We start from the raw sequence: 17224 nt of genomic DNA, 5'->3' as shown, positions 1-17224 counted from the left end.
GGTAACTCTCCAAACCAAAACAATAGCATCTTTGGCTTAAACCAAACCCACTTTAACGCTACTGAAACTGTTACCCATGCAACTGATATCTCCATTTTCTCTCTCAGAGAGTAGAGAAAAGAGAGAGCGAGATAGAGGTAGATAAGTTGCTAATAATTCTCGGAATATAAAGGTTAAATACTTGATATTATGTGTTTTGGGCAATTATATGCTGTAGTGACTATTTGGTCTTTTAATTTACTTTACTTGGAGGTTCACAATTCACAGTCACATGCCACGAAGGCGTAAGAAAAAGAATTGGACTTGTGTTAAAAGCGACAAAAAGATGAAGAATTGTATCGGTCACATGCCTAGAGTGGTGGCCTAGTCATGAATGTCTTCAACTTTTTGACTAGGCCTGGACAAAATAACTGGAACCGAATACCCGAACCGAAAAACCTGAAAAAATATTCGAATCGAACTCGAACCGATTTTTAAAAATACCTGAATAGATCCTAGACCTTCTACCCGAAAAAAACTCGAACCGAACCCGAACCGAATCCAATACCCGTGGGTACCCGAATACAAATATACACCTAAAAATAGTAGTTATATTTATACTTATAATATCCAAAATACCTAAAATTACAATCATAAATCCGAATATACTAGGTATTTTTGAGTAATTCGGAAACATTTGGATATATTTGGTTAAATTTGGGCAAAGAGTAACCAATGTATTTTTGAGAAATCGGGTATTTCGGTTAGATTTGGATATATACGAGTAAAAAACCAATGTATTTTTGAGAAATCGGGTATTTCGGTTAGATTTGGTTATTTTCGGGTATTTTGCTTTTTTATTAAAATACCCGAACCCGAACCGAATTTTTAGAATATCCGAATGGGTCTCTACCCCTTACCCAAATAGACCCGATACCCGAAAAAAAAGAACCGAACCCGAACGGATACCCGAATGCCCAGGCCTAATTTTTGACGTTTCTTTGTCAATCAGTACCTTCCACGCGTTTTACTCTTTTTTCTTTACCACGACGTTGAAATATTTTGTTTTGACAAAATATTCAAAATCATTGTTTTACAACCTATGTTGCATGGAAACGGAAACGGAAACGCGGAAACGAAACGTTTCGGAAACGGGAAACGAGTTTTTTCTAAAGTTAAAGAATGGAAACGTTTTGGAAACGTATATATATATATATTCTTGGAATTTTGAATTTATTCTTCTTTGTCAATTTTTGTATGTGTAGGCATTTCCCAACTAAGAATAATAGAAGGATGAAAACCCAACTAAGAATAATAGAAGGATGAAAACAATAGTTAAGGAAATCCAATTTATACTAAGAGGGATCATTAGCACCAAGTGACGATTTGTTAGGTATACTTCTTGAATCGAATTCAGGGCAAACTAAAGGAAATGGACTGAACACTGAAGAACTAAAGGAAATGGACTGAACACTGAAGAAATCATGGAAGATTGCAAGTTGTTTTATTTCGCGGGACAAGAGACCACTTCAGTACTTTTGGCTTGGACTATGGTTTTGTTAAGCCAACACCAAGACTGGCAAGCTCGCGCACGAGAGGAAGTGGTGCAAGTTTTTGGCGATAACAAACCTGATCTACAAGGCATTAACCAACTCAAAGTTGTAAGTATTAAACCAAACCAAAACAGTTTCAAGCTGATGCATTTTCTTCAATTTTGTTTTGATCATGTTGTTGTATGATGTATTTTACAGATGCAATAATTATTTATGAAGTCTTGAGGCTATATCCTCCAGTAATCCAGATGAACCGTGCGATCCAAAAACCAAACCATAGAAACAGAGCATTTTAACACTAACCAATCAAGAGTAAAAGAAACAGAGGATCTCTGTTTTTAGTTCAAATCCAACCGCTTCTTACCATGATCCTTAACTGTCTGTAGTATCAGAGGCATGACACGAGGCGTGTAATCATCTGTTAGACTGATGGGTCTGGACTTTGCTTGCTCCACCATACTGGCTTCCTTCCAGAGAGACCTTGTCTCTTTAGATAAGCCTCATATTTCTTTGGTTTAAACCAAGCTAGATTCAGGCCTTCCATATCCATACCGCAACCGCAGTTACCACCACTATCGCAGCCGCAACTGCTACCGCTGGTATCTTTGTATCACTCATAAACTCACTTCCTTGAGAAATTCGTTAGATGTTTTTTTCTTTTTTTTTTTTTTTTTAACTGAATTGCAGATGCCAGATGAAAATGCTTTGTATATATAGATAGATAAATTGATGTTATTTTTACGTATGCGTCAAGTCATTAAAGTTTGAAGCAGAGGAAAATTCAACGAATGTTCTCGATTTTCTAGATCATCCATAATACTTTATGTTTTCCTCAAGTCCTTTGGTTGTCTCTCTCTATTGGCCTATGACATGAGAAACGATTGGCTTTATCTAAAACACATCCTAAAGATGGTAGAGTTGAAATTGGCTTCTTGGTATAGACTTTTCAAGATTAATAATGCAGCCACAATAGAAAATGACCTTAGGCTTGACTGAAGAAGACCTTTACCTTAGAGAATAGCTACTAGTTTCAGACAACGAAATTGTAAATTTCACAACATACGGCTACAAGCCTTTCTATGACATATTTTTGTTACATAATTGAGTCTTCTGATGACATCTCCATGGAAATACAAAATCAGAGCTTGTGCAGGATTAGATGAGCTCCGAATTGCGGACGAGTGGTCATGACTGTTTGAGGCGCGTGAACATAAGAAGGAGAGAGCTCGAAGGAGAATTTATGTAGAATCAAAGCCATTGCCATCTTTGCCTCCAACATAGCAAAATTCTGACCGATGCAAATCCTTGGTCCCCACCCAAAGGGAAAGAAGGAGACCTGGTTCTTTGTTGCCTTTGAGAGCCCGTCTCTGAACCGCTCGGGTTTGAAATCCGCTGCATCATCGCCCCAAAGCTCGGTGTCGCGCTGGACAAGAATGGTTGGTAAATAAATTTGAATTCCAGCTGGAAGGGTAAACTCTCCTAGCTTCATTTCTTTGTTGACAGCTCGTTTAAGCTGAGCCACCGGAGGGTATAGCCTCAAAACCTCATTGAAGATCATAGTCATCTGTCGAAAAACCATTCAAAGACAACCTTTCAGTTGAAATTCAACTGACTTTGTTAACTATAAATGCAGTTTTTTAGATGGAAGATGATGGTGAAAGTTGTGTTTTTTTTCACTTACGATTTTAAGGTTGTTAAGGGACTCCAAATCGGGTTTATTATTTTCGCCGAGTACTTGCCTCACTTCCTCTCGTGCACGAGCTTGCCAGTCTTGGTGATGGCTTAATAAAACCAAAGTCCAGACCAAAAGTACTGAAGTTGTCTCTTGTCCCGCAAAATAAAACAACTTGCATTCTTTCATCACTTCTTCTACGCTCATTCCATTTCCTTGAGATTCCTCTGAAATTGATTCAAGCAGTATCCCCAACAAATCATCGTTTGCTGGTTCTCCAGCTTCTCTCGCTTTCTCCCGTTTACTCACAATACCTCTCAGTATTACGTCTACTTCTCTATCTATTGCTTTCATCCTTCTATTGCTCTTTGTTGGGTAAAACCTACACTAAACAACAAATTCTCAAAATCTTTAGTTTGCAACAGGACAAAGAAAATGGAGGTTGTGGTTTTACCTCGATCCAGGGATGTAAGATTTCTTAAAAGCTTGTGCGATGAGCTCAGCCAATTCCCCTTGTAGTTGGAAAATTCTCTGCCCTTCTTTATAGCTGCTTCCAAAAGCAGTATGTGAGATAACATCCGCAGTCATATTCACAAGCCAAGGCCAAACATCTACTTCAAGAGGCGATTCTTTATCTGTAAATAGCTTCTCCCATTGGCAGACAACCTCGCTGCAACAATGGTAGAAGGCAGGGATCATGTTCTGTAAACCAAACAAAAAGGTTACTAAACGATCACACACATATACACAGAGTCTAACTGGATTCAGACAAGAGAGAAAACCAAAACCTTGATCTTTTCGAGGTGAAAAGCCGGGTTGATGATCCTCCTGTGACTGGCCCATTTATCACCCTTGTAACTCGCGAGCCCGCCTGCTAACAATCTGATCAAAGGAAATGTAGAAGCTTTCTCAAAGTCGTAAACTTTATTAAAGATCTCCTTGATCTGCTCAGGATTTGTTATCACAATCGTTGGAATTGGTCCAATCCATATAAAGAAAGTCTTTCCTGTTCCACCAACAACATAACTCAATCAAGCACCAACAATTAACCTAACAGAGTCAAACTCAATTCCCAACTCTACTGAAACAAAAAGAGCACTCTTTGAATCAGAAAAGCGAAGAAAGACACACTATACCGTGAGAATTTAGCATCTTCAAGGCAAGAGGAAGGAGACGTGGGGTGATATCATCCGTTATATTGATGGGTTTAGATCTCGCCTCCATCATCATATCAACATTCCTCTTTATATCTCCGACGAGAGGCGTGTAAGAGGTTCCGGCAAGACCCTGTCTTCTCAGGTAATTCTCAAGCATCTTCGGTTTTATCCAGAACCACTTCACGATCCGCCATATACACAGTGCTACAACCACCACTAAAGCTACTACTACTGAATAAGACATCTCCGATTCTCACACTCACTCTGGAGTCCGCAAGTTTTCGTGGGTCTTTATAAAGATTGAGACTTTTTTTCTTTCAGTGGAGTTTCGATTATACAATTTACAGTGCAAATCCTTTGCCGGAAAAGGGGCTTTGTCTGTACTTTTCGTGTGAGGAGGGTTTTCCATCTGCTCTTGTCTTCTTGTAATTTATTTAATGGATAAATCTTGAAAAGTGTTCCACTGAGCATGATGAATTGAACTGCTCTCTCAACTCTTTTTGGGGTGAAGGATAAGCGCGTTTGTACCTATCAGTCAGACGCCGAGAGGTCTCCGTAGAAATTTATGGAATTGCAAGATTAGATATAATGAACTCTCCAAATTTCTATAGCTATGTACTTTCTGCAACACTTCCTCAGACGGCAAAAGTAGTTGAAGCCTTGCAGGTGAAGAATGGTCAATGCACCATCAAGAACCCGTTCAAAAGACCAGACTGAGACTGAGGATGAAGTGTTGCTTGCTGGTGTAGTGATGGTGTGCATCCAAAGCATATTGAGTTATGATTATGGGAGATTGGACAGTTAACTCTCCAACATTTCCCTTACTCTAAAGTTTGGAACTTTCTCCAACATTACAGTAAAGCAGCAAAACTTTGAAAACTGATGAAAATTGGAGATGAGTCACTGAATATCGTATCATATCTAGAAGATGGTAGAGTTAAAATTAGCTTCTTAATATAGACTTTTCAAGATTAATAATGCAGCCACAAAGGAAAACGACCTTAAGACTTGACTGAAAAAGACCTTAACCTTAGCGAATAGCGACTAATTTCAGAGACAAATTTGAAACCTTCAAAACCTATGACTATATAAGCCTTTCTATGACATCTTTTTCTTACAGAACAGTGACTTTTGATCACGTCATCTTGGAAATTCAAAGCTCAGAGCTTGTGCAGGATGAGATGAGCTCCGAATTGAGGACGTGTGGTCATTACTGTTTGAGGTGCGTGAACATAGGAAGGAGAAAGCTCGAAGGAGAATTTCTGAAGAATCAAAGCCATTGCCATCTTTGCCTCCAAGAGAGCAAAACTCTGACCGATGCAGATCCTTGGTCCCCATCCGAAAGGAAAAAAAGAGACCTGGTTCTTTGTTGCCTTTGAGAGCCCGTCTCTGAACCGCTCTGGCTTAAAATCCGCTGCATCATCTCCCCAAAGCTCGGTGTCGTGATGGACAATAATAGTAGGAATATAAACTTGAACTCCAGCTGGAATGGTAACCTCACCTAGCTTTATTTCTTTGTTGACAGCTCGTTTAAGCTGAGCCACCGGAGGGTATAGCCTCAAAACCTCATTGAAGATCATAGTCATCTGTTGAAAAACCATTCAACGGCAAACTTTAAATTGAAGTTCAAGTGATTTTGGTAACTATATATGCAGTTTTCCGATGCAAGAGGATGATGGAAGTAGCGATTTTTGTTCACTTACGACTTTGAGGTTGCTGAGAGAATCTATATCGGGTTTATTATCATCACTAAGTATGTGCCTTACTTCCTCTCGTGCGCGAGCTTGCCAGTCTTGGTGATGGCTCAATAAGACCATAGTCCAGACCAACATAACTGACGTTGTTTCTTGACCCGCAAAATAAAACAACTTGCACTCTTTCATCACTTCTTCTACGCTCATTCCATTTCCTTGAGATTCCCCAGAATTTGATTCAAGCAATATCCCCAATAAATCATCATCCAACACTTCTCCAGTTTCTCTCGCCTTCTCTCGTTTGCTCACAATTCCTCTCAGTATTACATCTATTTCTCTGTCTATTGCTTTCATCCTTCTATTGTTCTTTGTTGGGTAAAACCTACACCAGACAACAACTTCTCATAAGCTCACAATCTTCAAAGTTTAGTTTATGACATGACAAATGGTTTTACCTCAATCCAGGGATGTAAGATTTCTTAAAAGCTTGTGCAATGAGTTGAGCTAATTCCCCTTGGAGTTGAAATATCCTCTGCCCTTCTTTATAGCTGCTTCCAAAAGCAGTATGCGAGATTACATCCGCAGTCATATTCACAAGCCAAGGCCAAACATCGACTTCAAGAGACGACGATTCTTTATCCGTAAATAGCCTCTCCCATTGGCAGACAACCTCGCTGCAACAGTGGTAGAACGCAGGAACCATGTTCTGTATACCAAAGAAAACATGGTTGGTAAAACGATCACACACACATACAGTCTAACTGGATGTAGACAACAGCCAAAAACAAAAACCTTGATCTTCTCGAGGTGAAAAGCCGGGTTGATGATCCTCCTATGACTCGCCCATTTATCTCCTTTATAGCTCGCGAGCCCGCCTGCTAACAATCTGAACAAAGGGAATGTAGCAGCCTTCTCAAAGTCATAGATCTTATTAAAGACTTCCTTGATCTGCTCAGGATTCGTTATCATGATCGCTGGAATTGGTCCAATCCATATGAAGAAAGTCTTTCCTGTTCCATCAACATAACTCAAACACTATTCAACTCCCAAACTCTGCTGAAACAAAAAAGGAAAGCGAAGAAAGACACTATACCGTGAGAATTGAACATCTTCAAGGCAAGAGGAAGGAGACGTGGGGTGATATCATCCGTTATCTTGATGGGTTTAGATCTCGCCTCCATCATCATATCAACATTCCTCTTTATATCTCCGACGAGAGGCGTGTAAGAGGTTCCGGCAAGACCCTGTCTTCTCAGGTAATTCTCAAGCATCTTCGGTTTTATCCAGACCCACTTCACGAACCGCCATGTCCACAGTACCACTAGTGCTACAACCACCATTAAAGCTGCTACTACTGAAAAAGACATCTCCGATTCTCACAGTCACTCTGGAGTCCGCAAGTTTTCGTGGGTCTTTATAAAGATTGAGACTTTTTATCTGTCACTGGAGTTTCGATTATACAATTTACAGTGCAAATCCTTTGCCGGAAAAGGGGCTTTGTCTGTACTTGTCGTGTGAGGGTTTTCCATCTGCTCTTGTCTTCTTGCAATTTATTTAATGGATAAATCTTGGAAAAGTGATCCACTGAGCATGATGAATTGAACTGCTCTCAACTCTTTTGGGGTGAAAGGATAAGCGCGTGTGTGTCAGACGCCGAGAGCTCCCCGGAGAACATGTAGCAAAAATCACTTCCATAGCTTTTACTTTCTGCAACACTACCTCTCAGACAGCAAAACTTTGAAAACTGATGAAAATTGACAAGAACCCGTTGAAAAGACCAGACTGAGGTTGAAAATTGACAAGCACCCGTTGAAAAAACCAGACTGAGGATTAAGTGTTGCTAGTTTAGTGATGGTTTGCATCCAAAGCAGATTGATTTATGATAACTCTCCCACATTTACCTTAACTATCAAGCCTGAACTTTTTGCAACATTAGTACATTACACTAAAGCAGCAAAACTTTGAAAACTGATGAAAATTGGAGATGAGTCACCTGAATACCGTATCATATCTAAAACAAAAATAAGTTCAAAAATCTTCAAGAGAAGATAACTCCAGTGTTTTGTTCAGACTAGGAACACGAACCCTAATCATGCCAATTGGATCTACATGAAAAGGTTAGGCTTTGATGCCTTGTATGTAGTCTTCAGCTTCCTGGTTGGTGGTCTGACCTTTCTGAAAACAAGAGGGAACTTGATCTTCGAGTTGTGGAACTGCTTGGTGATCTCTCTCTTGCACAGCTTTGCAGGGACTGTTGCAGTCTTGATGATCTGAATGCAAGGGAACCTCACTCTATGACGAGAAGCCATCTCAGTGTACATCTGCTCCACTCCACCATTGAGTGTCGTGTCACGGTACTCCTTGTACATGTTGTGGTACCCAGTTCGGCTCTGATAACGCAGCCAGATACCGTAATTCTTGATTGTCGTGGGATTCTTCTCGAAAATCTATAAAAAGTAGAATAACAAGATCATATAAAAAAGCACCAATCTTTCAGCATATCTAAGATATTGAGCAGTGAATTCAATGCATACCTCATTGATGGCAAGCATCTGTCCGTTGCTTTTCTTGACCTTCTTCAATTTCCTCATGAAGTACCTAGATACAACAAGTAAATCCATTTAAGATCAGGGAACAAACAAAACAAAACAAAACGGAGTTTCCGTTAACAAACTGGTCCCAAACAGGACATTGCATGGCTTACCAAAACTTGGACTTGGCGCATACTTCATTTCTACCCCAAAGCTTCATCCTGTAGATCTTAGGGTGCTCATCTTTCTCTGTCGGGAGGGCTCTCCCAACCACTTGATATTGGTGAAACTACAATGTACACCAATCATAAAACAAAAAGAGATCAGCTTTTGAAAACCCTCAAACAGCACCAGGCTCTTAAAATCATATCAACTCTCTAAGTAAGTCACAAGACAACACCAATCTATAGGATTAACGATAGCCAATGAAGCTTATAAGATTCAAACGGATCATATCCAGAGCAAAATAGGCACTCAAAATCATCCTAGACATTCACACGGATCAAACCCCATCCAGAAACTATTGCCCATAAAAAAAGTTTCATACTTTCTAAACGAATCAAAAACTATTTATCCTTATGATGCATTATCCGAACGAACACAGTTGATGATTCTTCGAATCAATCATCAAAATGACTCAAAACCTAGAATCACTCGTAACTCAGGTTACTTATACAGTAGATAAGAAGTAACTTACCCGGAAAGCACCCATTTCTATGGAGAGATCAAGCTCTGACGAAATCAGAGAAAAACTGAGAGAAAGGAGCTAAACGGTGGCGCTGATGAGTAAACTATAAGAGGTTCTCTAGACAAACCCTAGGGCCGTCTCTTTGGGCTTTTCTTTTTTCTACTTGGGCCTTCACTTATTCCTTTTCATTTCATTAGCGTTAAAAAAAAATATTTGCAGCGGTTAAATTTAAGTTACTTTTTTATCGCCGCCGGTCAAATTAAAAATTTAACATTATACAAAATTAATACAAGTTACCAGAATATGAGTAACAAAATGAACAAACGAGCTCAAGAATTATATGAGTCCAGGTAAACACATTTACTATATAAGCTTATAATCATTAATTTGAATTCGTATCAGTATCATCATCATCTAAACAAATGCAAAATTTTTATATAATTCTTTTTTCAGTAATGCAAACATTAGTATGTTTTCAGAAGAACATTTTAAAGTAACATATACAATGCTTTGTAATCAATCTAGAGACAACATACGTTGGCCACTCTTAAAGTAAACAAACATTTACGATCTTCTTCTGAAACAGTAAATGTAGAGTGTTGACATCTTCACTTCAGGACCAGACCCCTGATCCTCTTACGACTCCAACGACGATGATAATGGTAGCAACAACAGCCTGTGGAAAGGGTTAGTCAGAATTCATTTATTGTGAAAAATGGTTACTGTTGAGTTATATTAGAGTGGACTTACGGCAACTGCGCAAGCTATATATCCTGGTCTCTCACGAGGGTTTCTAGAGAATAATAGAAGGAAGAATCCGATGTACCAGGGGATCGCACCAAAGAAGAAACCAAGGATGAATCTTCAAGAAACAAACAAACAAACAAAAAATTACAATATGTGGCTGTGTCTACTCAGAAGTTGGCAAGAGTGTAAAATGAGAAGAGAACTAAGGTAAAAAATGATAAAGATCACTTACAATACCCAACCAACACCTATACCGCAACAAGGAAGACGGCGGTGTTCTGGTGCAGCAACAGCATAACCTGTGACAAAAGACTATAGCTGATGAAAAACTAGAGATACCATAACGAGGTTTAGAACAGCCAAGTGGTGTGTGTGACAATTTTTAAGATACTAGAGTTTAGCTACAAATTTTTGACAGATAAGGTAAGGGATTTTAATGTCTGTTTCCAAATGCATCCACAATCTTTTTTATACTAAGCAAAAAAAAAAAAAATCATTTGTCAATTGTAAACGTAAACGCCAAAAGAGAACCTTCCATCTGCATTTTCTATTTCAATTAAAAAAAAAAAAAAGGATTTATTCATCTCCTTGTTCTCAAGTGAATCTAGCATCTTGATTTCTATAAAAAGACATGAAATTCTCTCTAATTGCTGGATCATATTCGAATACATTAGCACAAAGGATCACACGAAAGAATCAAATCGTAATCCAATGCGAGTTTTAGCATCTTTAATTAATGAGAGAAAAAGTAATAAAATATCCAAACCAAAATTATCAAAAATGGTCTTCAATATACAGTAATAGATCAAGCAAAAATATGAAGCCAAACAAAACCAAACTCTGATGATATCAGATTTTGTCCATATAATGAGAGATGAGAAAATGAAACAAACCGGCGACGTAGGGCCGATCCGGCTGAGGATAACCGGTGGCCGGAGGCTGCTGCTGCTGCGGCGGAGGTGGATAGTTAGGGACACCTTGAAACGAAGGAGGAGGAGGCTGGTTTTGGTGATGTTGATGATCCGTCACCGCTGATCTGTTTTTATCGTATTCAACACCACCACTCGTCATCTCTTTCTACAGATCAATAAACAAAAACAGATCTTTCTTCGTTTTGTTTGATCTGAGACGGTGTTGAGGTGAACCAAGATTTCGTTTTTGAGGTTCTTCTTCTTTTAAAGTTTCGTATTTTAAGAGGGTGCATGTGCCACGTGGCTTTTTCTGTGGTGGTTAGTCAGCTTTTCCCAACCAGATTTTCGTAATATCTTTGATATTTTGCGTAATACAAGGGGAATCATTTGCTTCTTCTTTCTTCTAAAATTATTTTTCATTATAATAAAACACCGACTGGAATTAAAAGTTTAGTATCTATAACCATCGTTTTAATCAAATTGACGTGTTTTCATGTCACAGTCACAATGGCTTTCTCAATTCCACCAATATTCACCTTAATTATACTCTTTTTATTTTATTTTTTTTTCCTTTTTAAAAAAACAATTTTATCTATTAAAATAGGTAAGATCATCTTCACTGATAGGCTCTTAGGACAACTCTTATGGTAAGAGACATTTCTTATCACTAACAAAGTTTCTTACCATAATAGTTGTCCTAAAAACCCATCAATGAGGATAGTCTTACATTTGCAATCTCTAATACAAATACTTGACTATATAATAAAAGAGTTTGAAACAAGGTGAATATAGAAAAAAGAAAACTATCCCACTTGTTCTTAGAATAACATTAATATAAAAAATTATTTGTCGACCATTTTGGTGGATTTGTTTCATTATTTTTAATGTAAATGGTTGAATATGTATACGTAGAGAAGATGATAAAGTCATAGACACGAGATTATGTGGAAACAAATCAAATTGTAAGCCGTCCAGATCAATGCTCTTTTAAATGAACGGGTAGGATCGTCTAATCCACGATTTAATTGAAACATGACATGGGAGTGGGACCTCTATCTGTGTCTCCTCACACGTGTCTGACACGTTTGCACTCTTTCAGGCGGTTGACGCGTTTCTCTTTTCAAAGAACGACATCGTTTTGCTGGCTTGCCGGAAGAAAACAGAGTAAAAAATTTAGATCGAATGTTTTTTTTTTTTCTTTGGCTCTGTCTCTGAACTAACTAATCAATCCCCAAGAACAAAACACAAACTGCAATCATCTGCTTTTTGGTTGTTTCTTTGGTCTTTTCTAACTAACACACATGAAGATCAAGTTTTGACTCGATTCGGATGGTTTGGTTTCATGAGATTGGTGTTTGATCCCTCGGATTTAAGAAAAAGCGAGAAACTTTGGACTAGTTAAGTTGTTCATTTCTGGGTTTTGTAACGGAGGACGTAAAATAATGGAGTGTTCGGTAATCCATCATGTGGTGATTGTGTTACTGTTCCTTTGGGTTCTATCTTACTTGAATCGATCACACGCTCTTTTCTATTTCCTCTCGCTGGTTTATCTTTACCTGGTATGTTATTCCTTCTCTGGAGACATGTTTCTTTTAGGTGTTAAAGCCTCAAATTTATCGGATTTGGTGCAAAATATTGTGTTGGTGGGTTTCTTTTAGGTTCATGAACGCTATGTGATGAGGTTGAGGAAGAAACTACAGTTTGAAGAGAGGAAGCAAGCTAACCAGAGAAGGGTAATTTTCTACTTTGATGTTTAAGTTGCCTTGTTTCGAATTCATAGTGCACACATTAGTTTAAGTTCTAGGGTTCTCAATCTTGTATTGGAAGATGCTGACTTTAGCTTTGCTTGCAATTAATGGTAATCCTTTCTTGTTGTTTTTTTTATACAATTTCTTAGGTTCTATCTGATTCTGAATCGGTGAGGTGGTTGAATCATGCTATGGAGAAGATATGGCCTATTTGTATGGAACAGATTGCATCTCAGAAGATTCTACGTCCGATCATACCTTGGTTCTTGGACAAGTATAGACCTTGGACTGCGGTAACTCTTACAAATTTGGTTCACTGTTTTTAGTATATATGACTCCTTTTGAGTCTTTCCATATTCTTTTTGTGTCTAGTTAGATGTTTGGAGTAGTACTAGCTAGGCACTTACAGTAGCACAGTTTACAGTCGGAAAAGCGACTTAGTTTTATTGATGGATGGAACGATAATTTGTGCAGAAAAAAGCTGTGATACAACACCTCTATTTGGGAAGAAACCCGCCTTTGTTGACAGATATAAGGGTGCTTCGGCAATCTACGGGTGATGATCACTTGGTATAGTTGCAAAACTTCAGTTCTATAAGTTCTAAGTTCTATAGAGTAAGTATAACTTATATTGAAGTGTGTACAGGTGCTGGAACTTGGAATGAATTTCCTCACAGCAGATGATATGAGCGCAATACTCGCTGTGAAGTTAAGAAAAAGACTTGGGTTTGGAATGTGGACAAAGTTGCATTTGACAGGAATGCATGTTGAAGGAAAGGTAATGGAATTTATTTTCTGCGCTTCCTTAAATGAAATACCTTGCTTCATATGGATCCTCCTAACTCTTGAAGGTGTTGATTGGAGTGAAGTTCCTTCGTCGATGGCCTTTTCTGGGGCGTTTACGTGTTTGTTTTGCAGAGCCACCTTATTTCCAAATGACTGTTAAACCAATTACCACTCATGGACTTGATGTTGCTGCGCTTCCAGGAATTGCAGGATGGCTAGTAAGTATTGACACATGTTAAGCTTTCTCTAGATCTTTTGAGTTTTTTCTTCTTCTAAAACTCCTACCAATATCTTTCTTTCTCAATCAGGATAAACTTTTGTCTGTCGCATTTGAGCAAACTCTTGTTGAGGTAAGATTCTTGTCATTTGTCGCCTTTCTCTCCCGAGATTAATCCCCTCTTGTAGTTAAGAAAACATTGCATTACAGTTACCCTAGCTAAATGAAGCTTGTGTCTAATTTTCAGCCAAATATGCTGGTAGTTGATATGGAGAAATTTGTTAGCCCAGAGCCAGGAGGTAATTATTGCAGGAGATGTTCACAATCCATGACTTTATCTTGAACTTCTTTTTATTGGTTCCTCAAACTTCTTTCCTCAAACTTCTTAAACCTTCATTCAATCAGTACATATGATTACCTTCTTTGTTTGTGTTCGTTCCAGAAAATTGGTTCTTTGTTGATGAGAAAGAACCAGTAGCACACGCTCTTGTTGAAGTCGTTGAAGCATCTGATGTTAAACCATCAGATCTAAACGGTTAGTCTGGAAATCACCGGGAGTTAGTTTCCTTCGCTTTAGTAGCTTAAACTTCATTTTATAAACTGCTCTGATTTGGATGCTTCAGGTTTAGCTGATCCATATGTGAAAGGGCAGCTTGGCGCTTACAGATTCAAAACCAAGATACTATGGAAAACGTTGGCTCCTAAATGGCAAGAAGAGTTCAAGATACCAATTTGCACATGGGACTCCCCAAATATCCTTAACATTGAAGTTCAAGACAAAGACCGATTTACCGATGACAGTCTTGGCGATTGTTCAGTGAACATTGCAGAGTTTCGAGGCGGCCAAAGAAATGACATGTGGTTGCCTCTTCAGAACATTAAAATGGGGAGGCTGCACCTTGCTATAACCGTACTTGAGAACGAGGCAAAGGTAGAATGAGATTCTGCTTAGTTTTGTTTAACACAGAGTTTCATGATCAACTCTTACGCAATATACATTCTTTTACAGTTGAACGATGATCCGTTTGAAGGAGTGACAATAAGTAAGGAAGACATGTGGGCTTCTTTTGCTTCCGACGTTACAAGTAAAGGTTCCTTCTCATCAGTGGTATCTGACAAGTCTCCAAGGGTTCCTGATAATATGGAACCAATTAACATCGAAGGACAAGAAGAGACTGGAATCTGGGTACATCAACCAGGAACTGAAGTCTCACAGATTTGGGAACCAAGAAAAGGCAAGAATCGATGCCTTGATAACGAAATACGTGGTGCTGGCAGTGTCCGTTCCACTGCATCTACGTCGCCCAACAATGAAAGCAGCAGCACTGATGAAAATCAGGAAGGGAAGAGCACGATGAAGTCAGTTGGTCGGGGATTGAAGAAAATCGGTTTAGTGTTCCATAGGAATGGAAAAAAGGAAGAATGTCATCATACAGGGAGCATTGAAGAGGATATCAGGTCTCCTCGGATTAATTTGAAGGCGTTAAATCAAAAGGATGTTGGGGTTAAGTTCATCGTTGAAGACAGGCTATCGGGGCCTCTCACAGGAAGAAGTCCAAAAGGTGAGAACTTTGGTTCTGAAGACAGTCAGCACAAGGGACACATGAAGGATGTTGCGAAGAGCATTCTAAAACATGCTGAAAAGTCTGCAAGACACCTTAAGCATGCTTTTTCGCGTAAAGGATCAAGGAAATCAAGAGATGACGAGTGTTCAACTGTGTCAGAGCAAGACTCTGAATGTCAACATGAAAATTCTGATGATGAATCTGCATTTAGCAGTGTGCAGGATCTGGGGACACCAAGAACAGCAAAACTTGAAGGAAAATCTGTCAGGGCAGGTGAAGATGATAATGTAAATACATCAGCAAACTCCAAGGACGATTCGAAAGCAGACATTTCGAAAAACAAAGAAACAAAGATAAATTTAGCAAACTTGGAAACTACATATAGTGATGCCAGGAACTCTTTTGCTGGAGCCAAGAAAGTCACCACCCCCAAGAATCGAAGGATTGAAAAGGAATCATAGGTAAATAACCACAAGCTTGAGGATGAAATTTTGATTAGCTTAGCTGTAGATGTACGCCAAAGGATTCTTGTACAGCTTTTTAGTTTCGAGTCTTTGTCTTGCTTCTTCCATTTTCTCCCATTTGAAGAACAGACAGCTTCGCTCAGCATGTTCTATCTTCTAAACAATACAGCAGAATGTATGAACCTTATCCAGGAGTTTCCTTGCCAGCAGTAATGCGATCCAAATTTGCTTGAGAGTCATTGTTCTTTGAAACAACACAGCAAACGGCTTTCCACCACATGCCTGTTTTTGGAACAAAACCATGATTCACCATTTTCCTCAAAACCCAGTCCATTTCTGCAACCGACTTCGTTTCGCAGAGCCCCAGAACCATCTTCTTGTACGACAGAAAACTGGGTCTCATACCCCATGAAATCATCTGACTCATCATCTCTTTAGCTTCCAAGTTCCTCTTCTTATCCAAGAGACCATATAACACCTCCTGATAAGTCCCAGGATTTGGTTCACACCCCTTTAGCTTCATTCTCTCCAAAAGATCAATCCCTTCTTCAACCCTACCTTTCTTCCTAAGCCCTGAAATCAAAATGTTAAACGTGATAGTGTCTGGTTCGATTCGTTCCTTCTCCATCCTCTCCAACAACTTAAAAGCTTCTTCGAACTTTCCCTTATTACAGAAACCACGGATCAAAGGTGAAAACGTCATCACATTAGGCCGTGATTTTTGTTTAGGAAATTCGTCGAGCAGTTGGAGTGCAGCTTCCAAATTCCCACTCTCGCACAGTCCTTTGATGAGTATATTCAAACAACAAGCATCGATTTCAACACCCAGCTTAGGAGCACTCACAAAGATCTTATGAATCTCATCGAACAACTTCGCCGAAACAAGTAAATTCAGAATGAAATTGAAACTTTTGGCGCTTGGCCAGCATCCGAAATCCGGCATACCGAACAAAATCTCGATCGCTCGGTTGATTCTTCCGGCTAAATTCCCGTAAATCCTCATCAAATTGTAGAAGAAATCCTCTGAAAAACGACATCTTTTCTCAAGCTTTATAGTACTCATTACCTCTTCGATTTCATCGAACATTTTAGCTTGTCCAAACTTGTTGATCAGAAGGGCGTAGAGAGATTCCGTCGGTTGATAATCTTTACGTTTAGAGTAATGTTGGTAAGCCGGCATCAGAAAGCTCGGATCTTTGACATTCTCGAAGATTTTCAAAACCTCGTTTGGGGCTAACCAATCTTTGTGCTTTAGCCTAGCGAGCTTATCGTCACCGGAGTATCGTTGCGACGACGGCGTATATCTATCCGAAGATGATGATGAGAGAAGTCGAACAGTAGAAGCGGAAAGTGATTGAGGCCGTCCGGGATTTGAATTCGATGCTGCAAATAGAACCAGCCTCCGAATAATCATTGTTTATTTTCCCGAAAACTCAGAAACTACGAACTGTTTAAATATGATTTTGAAATTGAAAAAAGAACCGGCCCATGAATAAATTAAACCAAGTGGTC

The 17224-nt window shown here is 39.0% G+C and overlaps 5 protein-coding genes across 7 annotated transcripts; 1 reads left to right on the top strand and 4 right to left on the bottom strand.

Moving 5' to 3' along the window:
• Window positions 1-2520: 2520 nt before the first annotated feature.
• Window positions 2521-7836, bottom strand: LOC9318953 (cytochrome P450 72A13). 3 transcript variants are annotated; one of them, XM_021031159.1, is made up of 6 exons: window positions 7364-7836; window positions 4341-4555; window positions 3993-4210; window positions 3659-3906; window positions 3214-3586; window positions 2521-3096 (listed from the first exon to the last, which is right to left on the bottom strand). In XM_021031159.1, exons 1-6 carry the CDS (start codon window positions 7420-7422, stop codon window positions 2671-2673), a joined length of 1539 nt encoding a protein of 512 aa, XP_020886818.1. In that variant the 5' UTR covers window positions 7423-7836; the 3' UTR covers window positions 2521-2670. The 3 variants fall into 3 exon arrangements, with proteins under 3 accessions (XP_020886818.1, XP_020886819.1, XP_020886817.1); XM_021031160.1 differs by lacking the exons at window positions 2521-3096; window positions 3214-3586; window positions 3659-3906; window positions 3993-4210; window positions 4341-4555 and adding exons at window positions 5282-5775; window positions 5863-5947; window positions 6065-6437; window positions 6511-6761; window positions 6848-7065 and having other exon boundaries at window positions 7149-7836; XM_021031158.1 differs by lacking the exons at window positions 2521-3096; window positions 3214-3586; window positions 3659-3906; window positions 3993-4210; window positions 4341-4555 and adding exons at window positions 5282-5947; window positions 6065-6437; window positions 6511-6761; window positions 6848-7065 and having other exon boundaries at window positions 7149-7836.
• Window positions 7837-7931: 95 nt separating this feature from the next.
• LOC9318952 (60S ribosomal protein L18a-3) lies at window positions 7932-9392 on the bottom strand. Its single transcript, XM_021031161.1, has 4 exons — window positions 9284-9392; window positions 8760-8875; window positions 8590-8653; window positions 7932-8502 (listed from the first exon to the last, which is right to left on the bottom strand). The coding sequence occupies exons 1-4, from the start codon at window positions 9296-9298 to the stop codon at window positions 8161-8163; spliced, it is 537 nt and encodes a 178-aa protein (XP_020886820.1). The 5' UTR covers window positions 9299-9392; the 3' UTR covers window positions 7932-8160.
• A 297-nt stretch (window positions 9393-9689) lies between these two features.
• Window positions 9690-11222, bottom strand: LOC9321117 (60S ribosomal protein L18a-like protein). Its single transcript, XM_002882839.2, has 4 exons — window positions 10915-11222; window positions 10254-10320; window positions 10025-10136; window positions 9690-9950 (listed from the first exon to the last, which is right to left on the bottom strand). The coding sequence occupies exons 1-4, from the start codon at window positions 11090-11092 to the stop codon at window positions 9888-9890; spliced, it is 420 nt and encodes a 139-aa protein (XP_002882885.2). The 5' UTR covers window positions 11093-11222; the 3' UTR covers window positions 9690-9887.
• Window positions 11223-12063: 841 nt separating this feature from the next.
• On the top strand, window positions 12064-15894 carry LOC9318951 (C2 domain-containing protein At1g53590). The gene is made up of 11 exons (XM_021031157.1): window positions 12064-12491; window positions 12591-12665; window positions 12830-12973; window positions 13155-13250; window positions 13327-13458; window positions 13532-13684; window positions 13775-13816; window positions 13931-13982; window positions 14126-14218; window positions 14307-14614; window positions 14693-15894. The coding sequence occupies exons 1-11, from the start codon at window positions 12375-12377 to the stop codon at window positions 15707-15709; spliced, it is 2229 nt and encodes a 742-aa protein (XP_020886816.1). The 5' UTR covers window positions 12064-12374; the 3' UTR covers window positions 15710-15894.
• On the bottom strand, window positions 15498-17176 carry LOC9318950 (pentatricopeptide repeat-containing protein At3g14580, mitochondrial). The gene has a single exon (XM_002882838.2). It carries the CDS (start codon window positions 17124-17126, stop codon window positions 15897-15899), a length of 1230 nt encoding a protein of 409 aa, XP_002882884.1. The 5' UTR covers window positions 17127-17176; the 3' UTR covers window positions 15498-15896.
• Between the last annotated feature and the right edge of the window lie 48 nt (window positions 17177-17224).

Source organism: Arabidopsis lyrata, assembly GCF_000004255.2.
Source record: "Arabidopsis lyrata subsp. lyrata unplaced genomic scaffold ARALYscaffold_3, whole genome shotgun sequence".
NCBI lineage: Eukaryota > Viridiplantae > Streptophyta > Magnoliopsida > Brassicales > Brassicaceae > Arabidopsis > Arabidopsis lyrata.
Note: the sequence above shows the minus strand (reverse complement) of the source record. Positions and strands in the feature narration are given on the sequence as shown.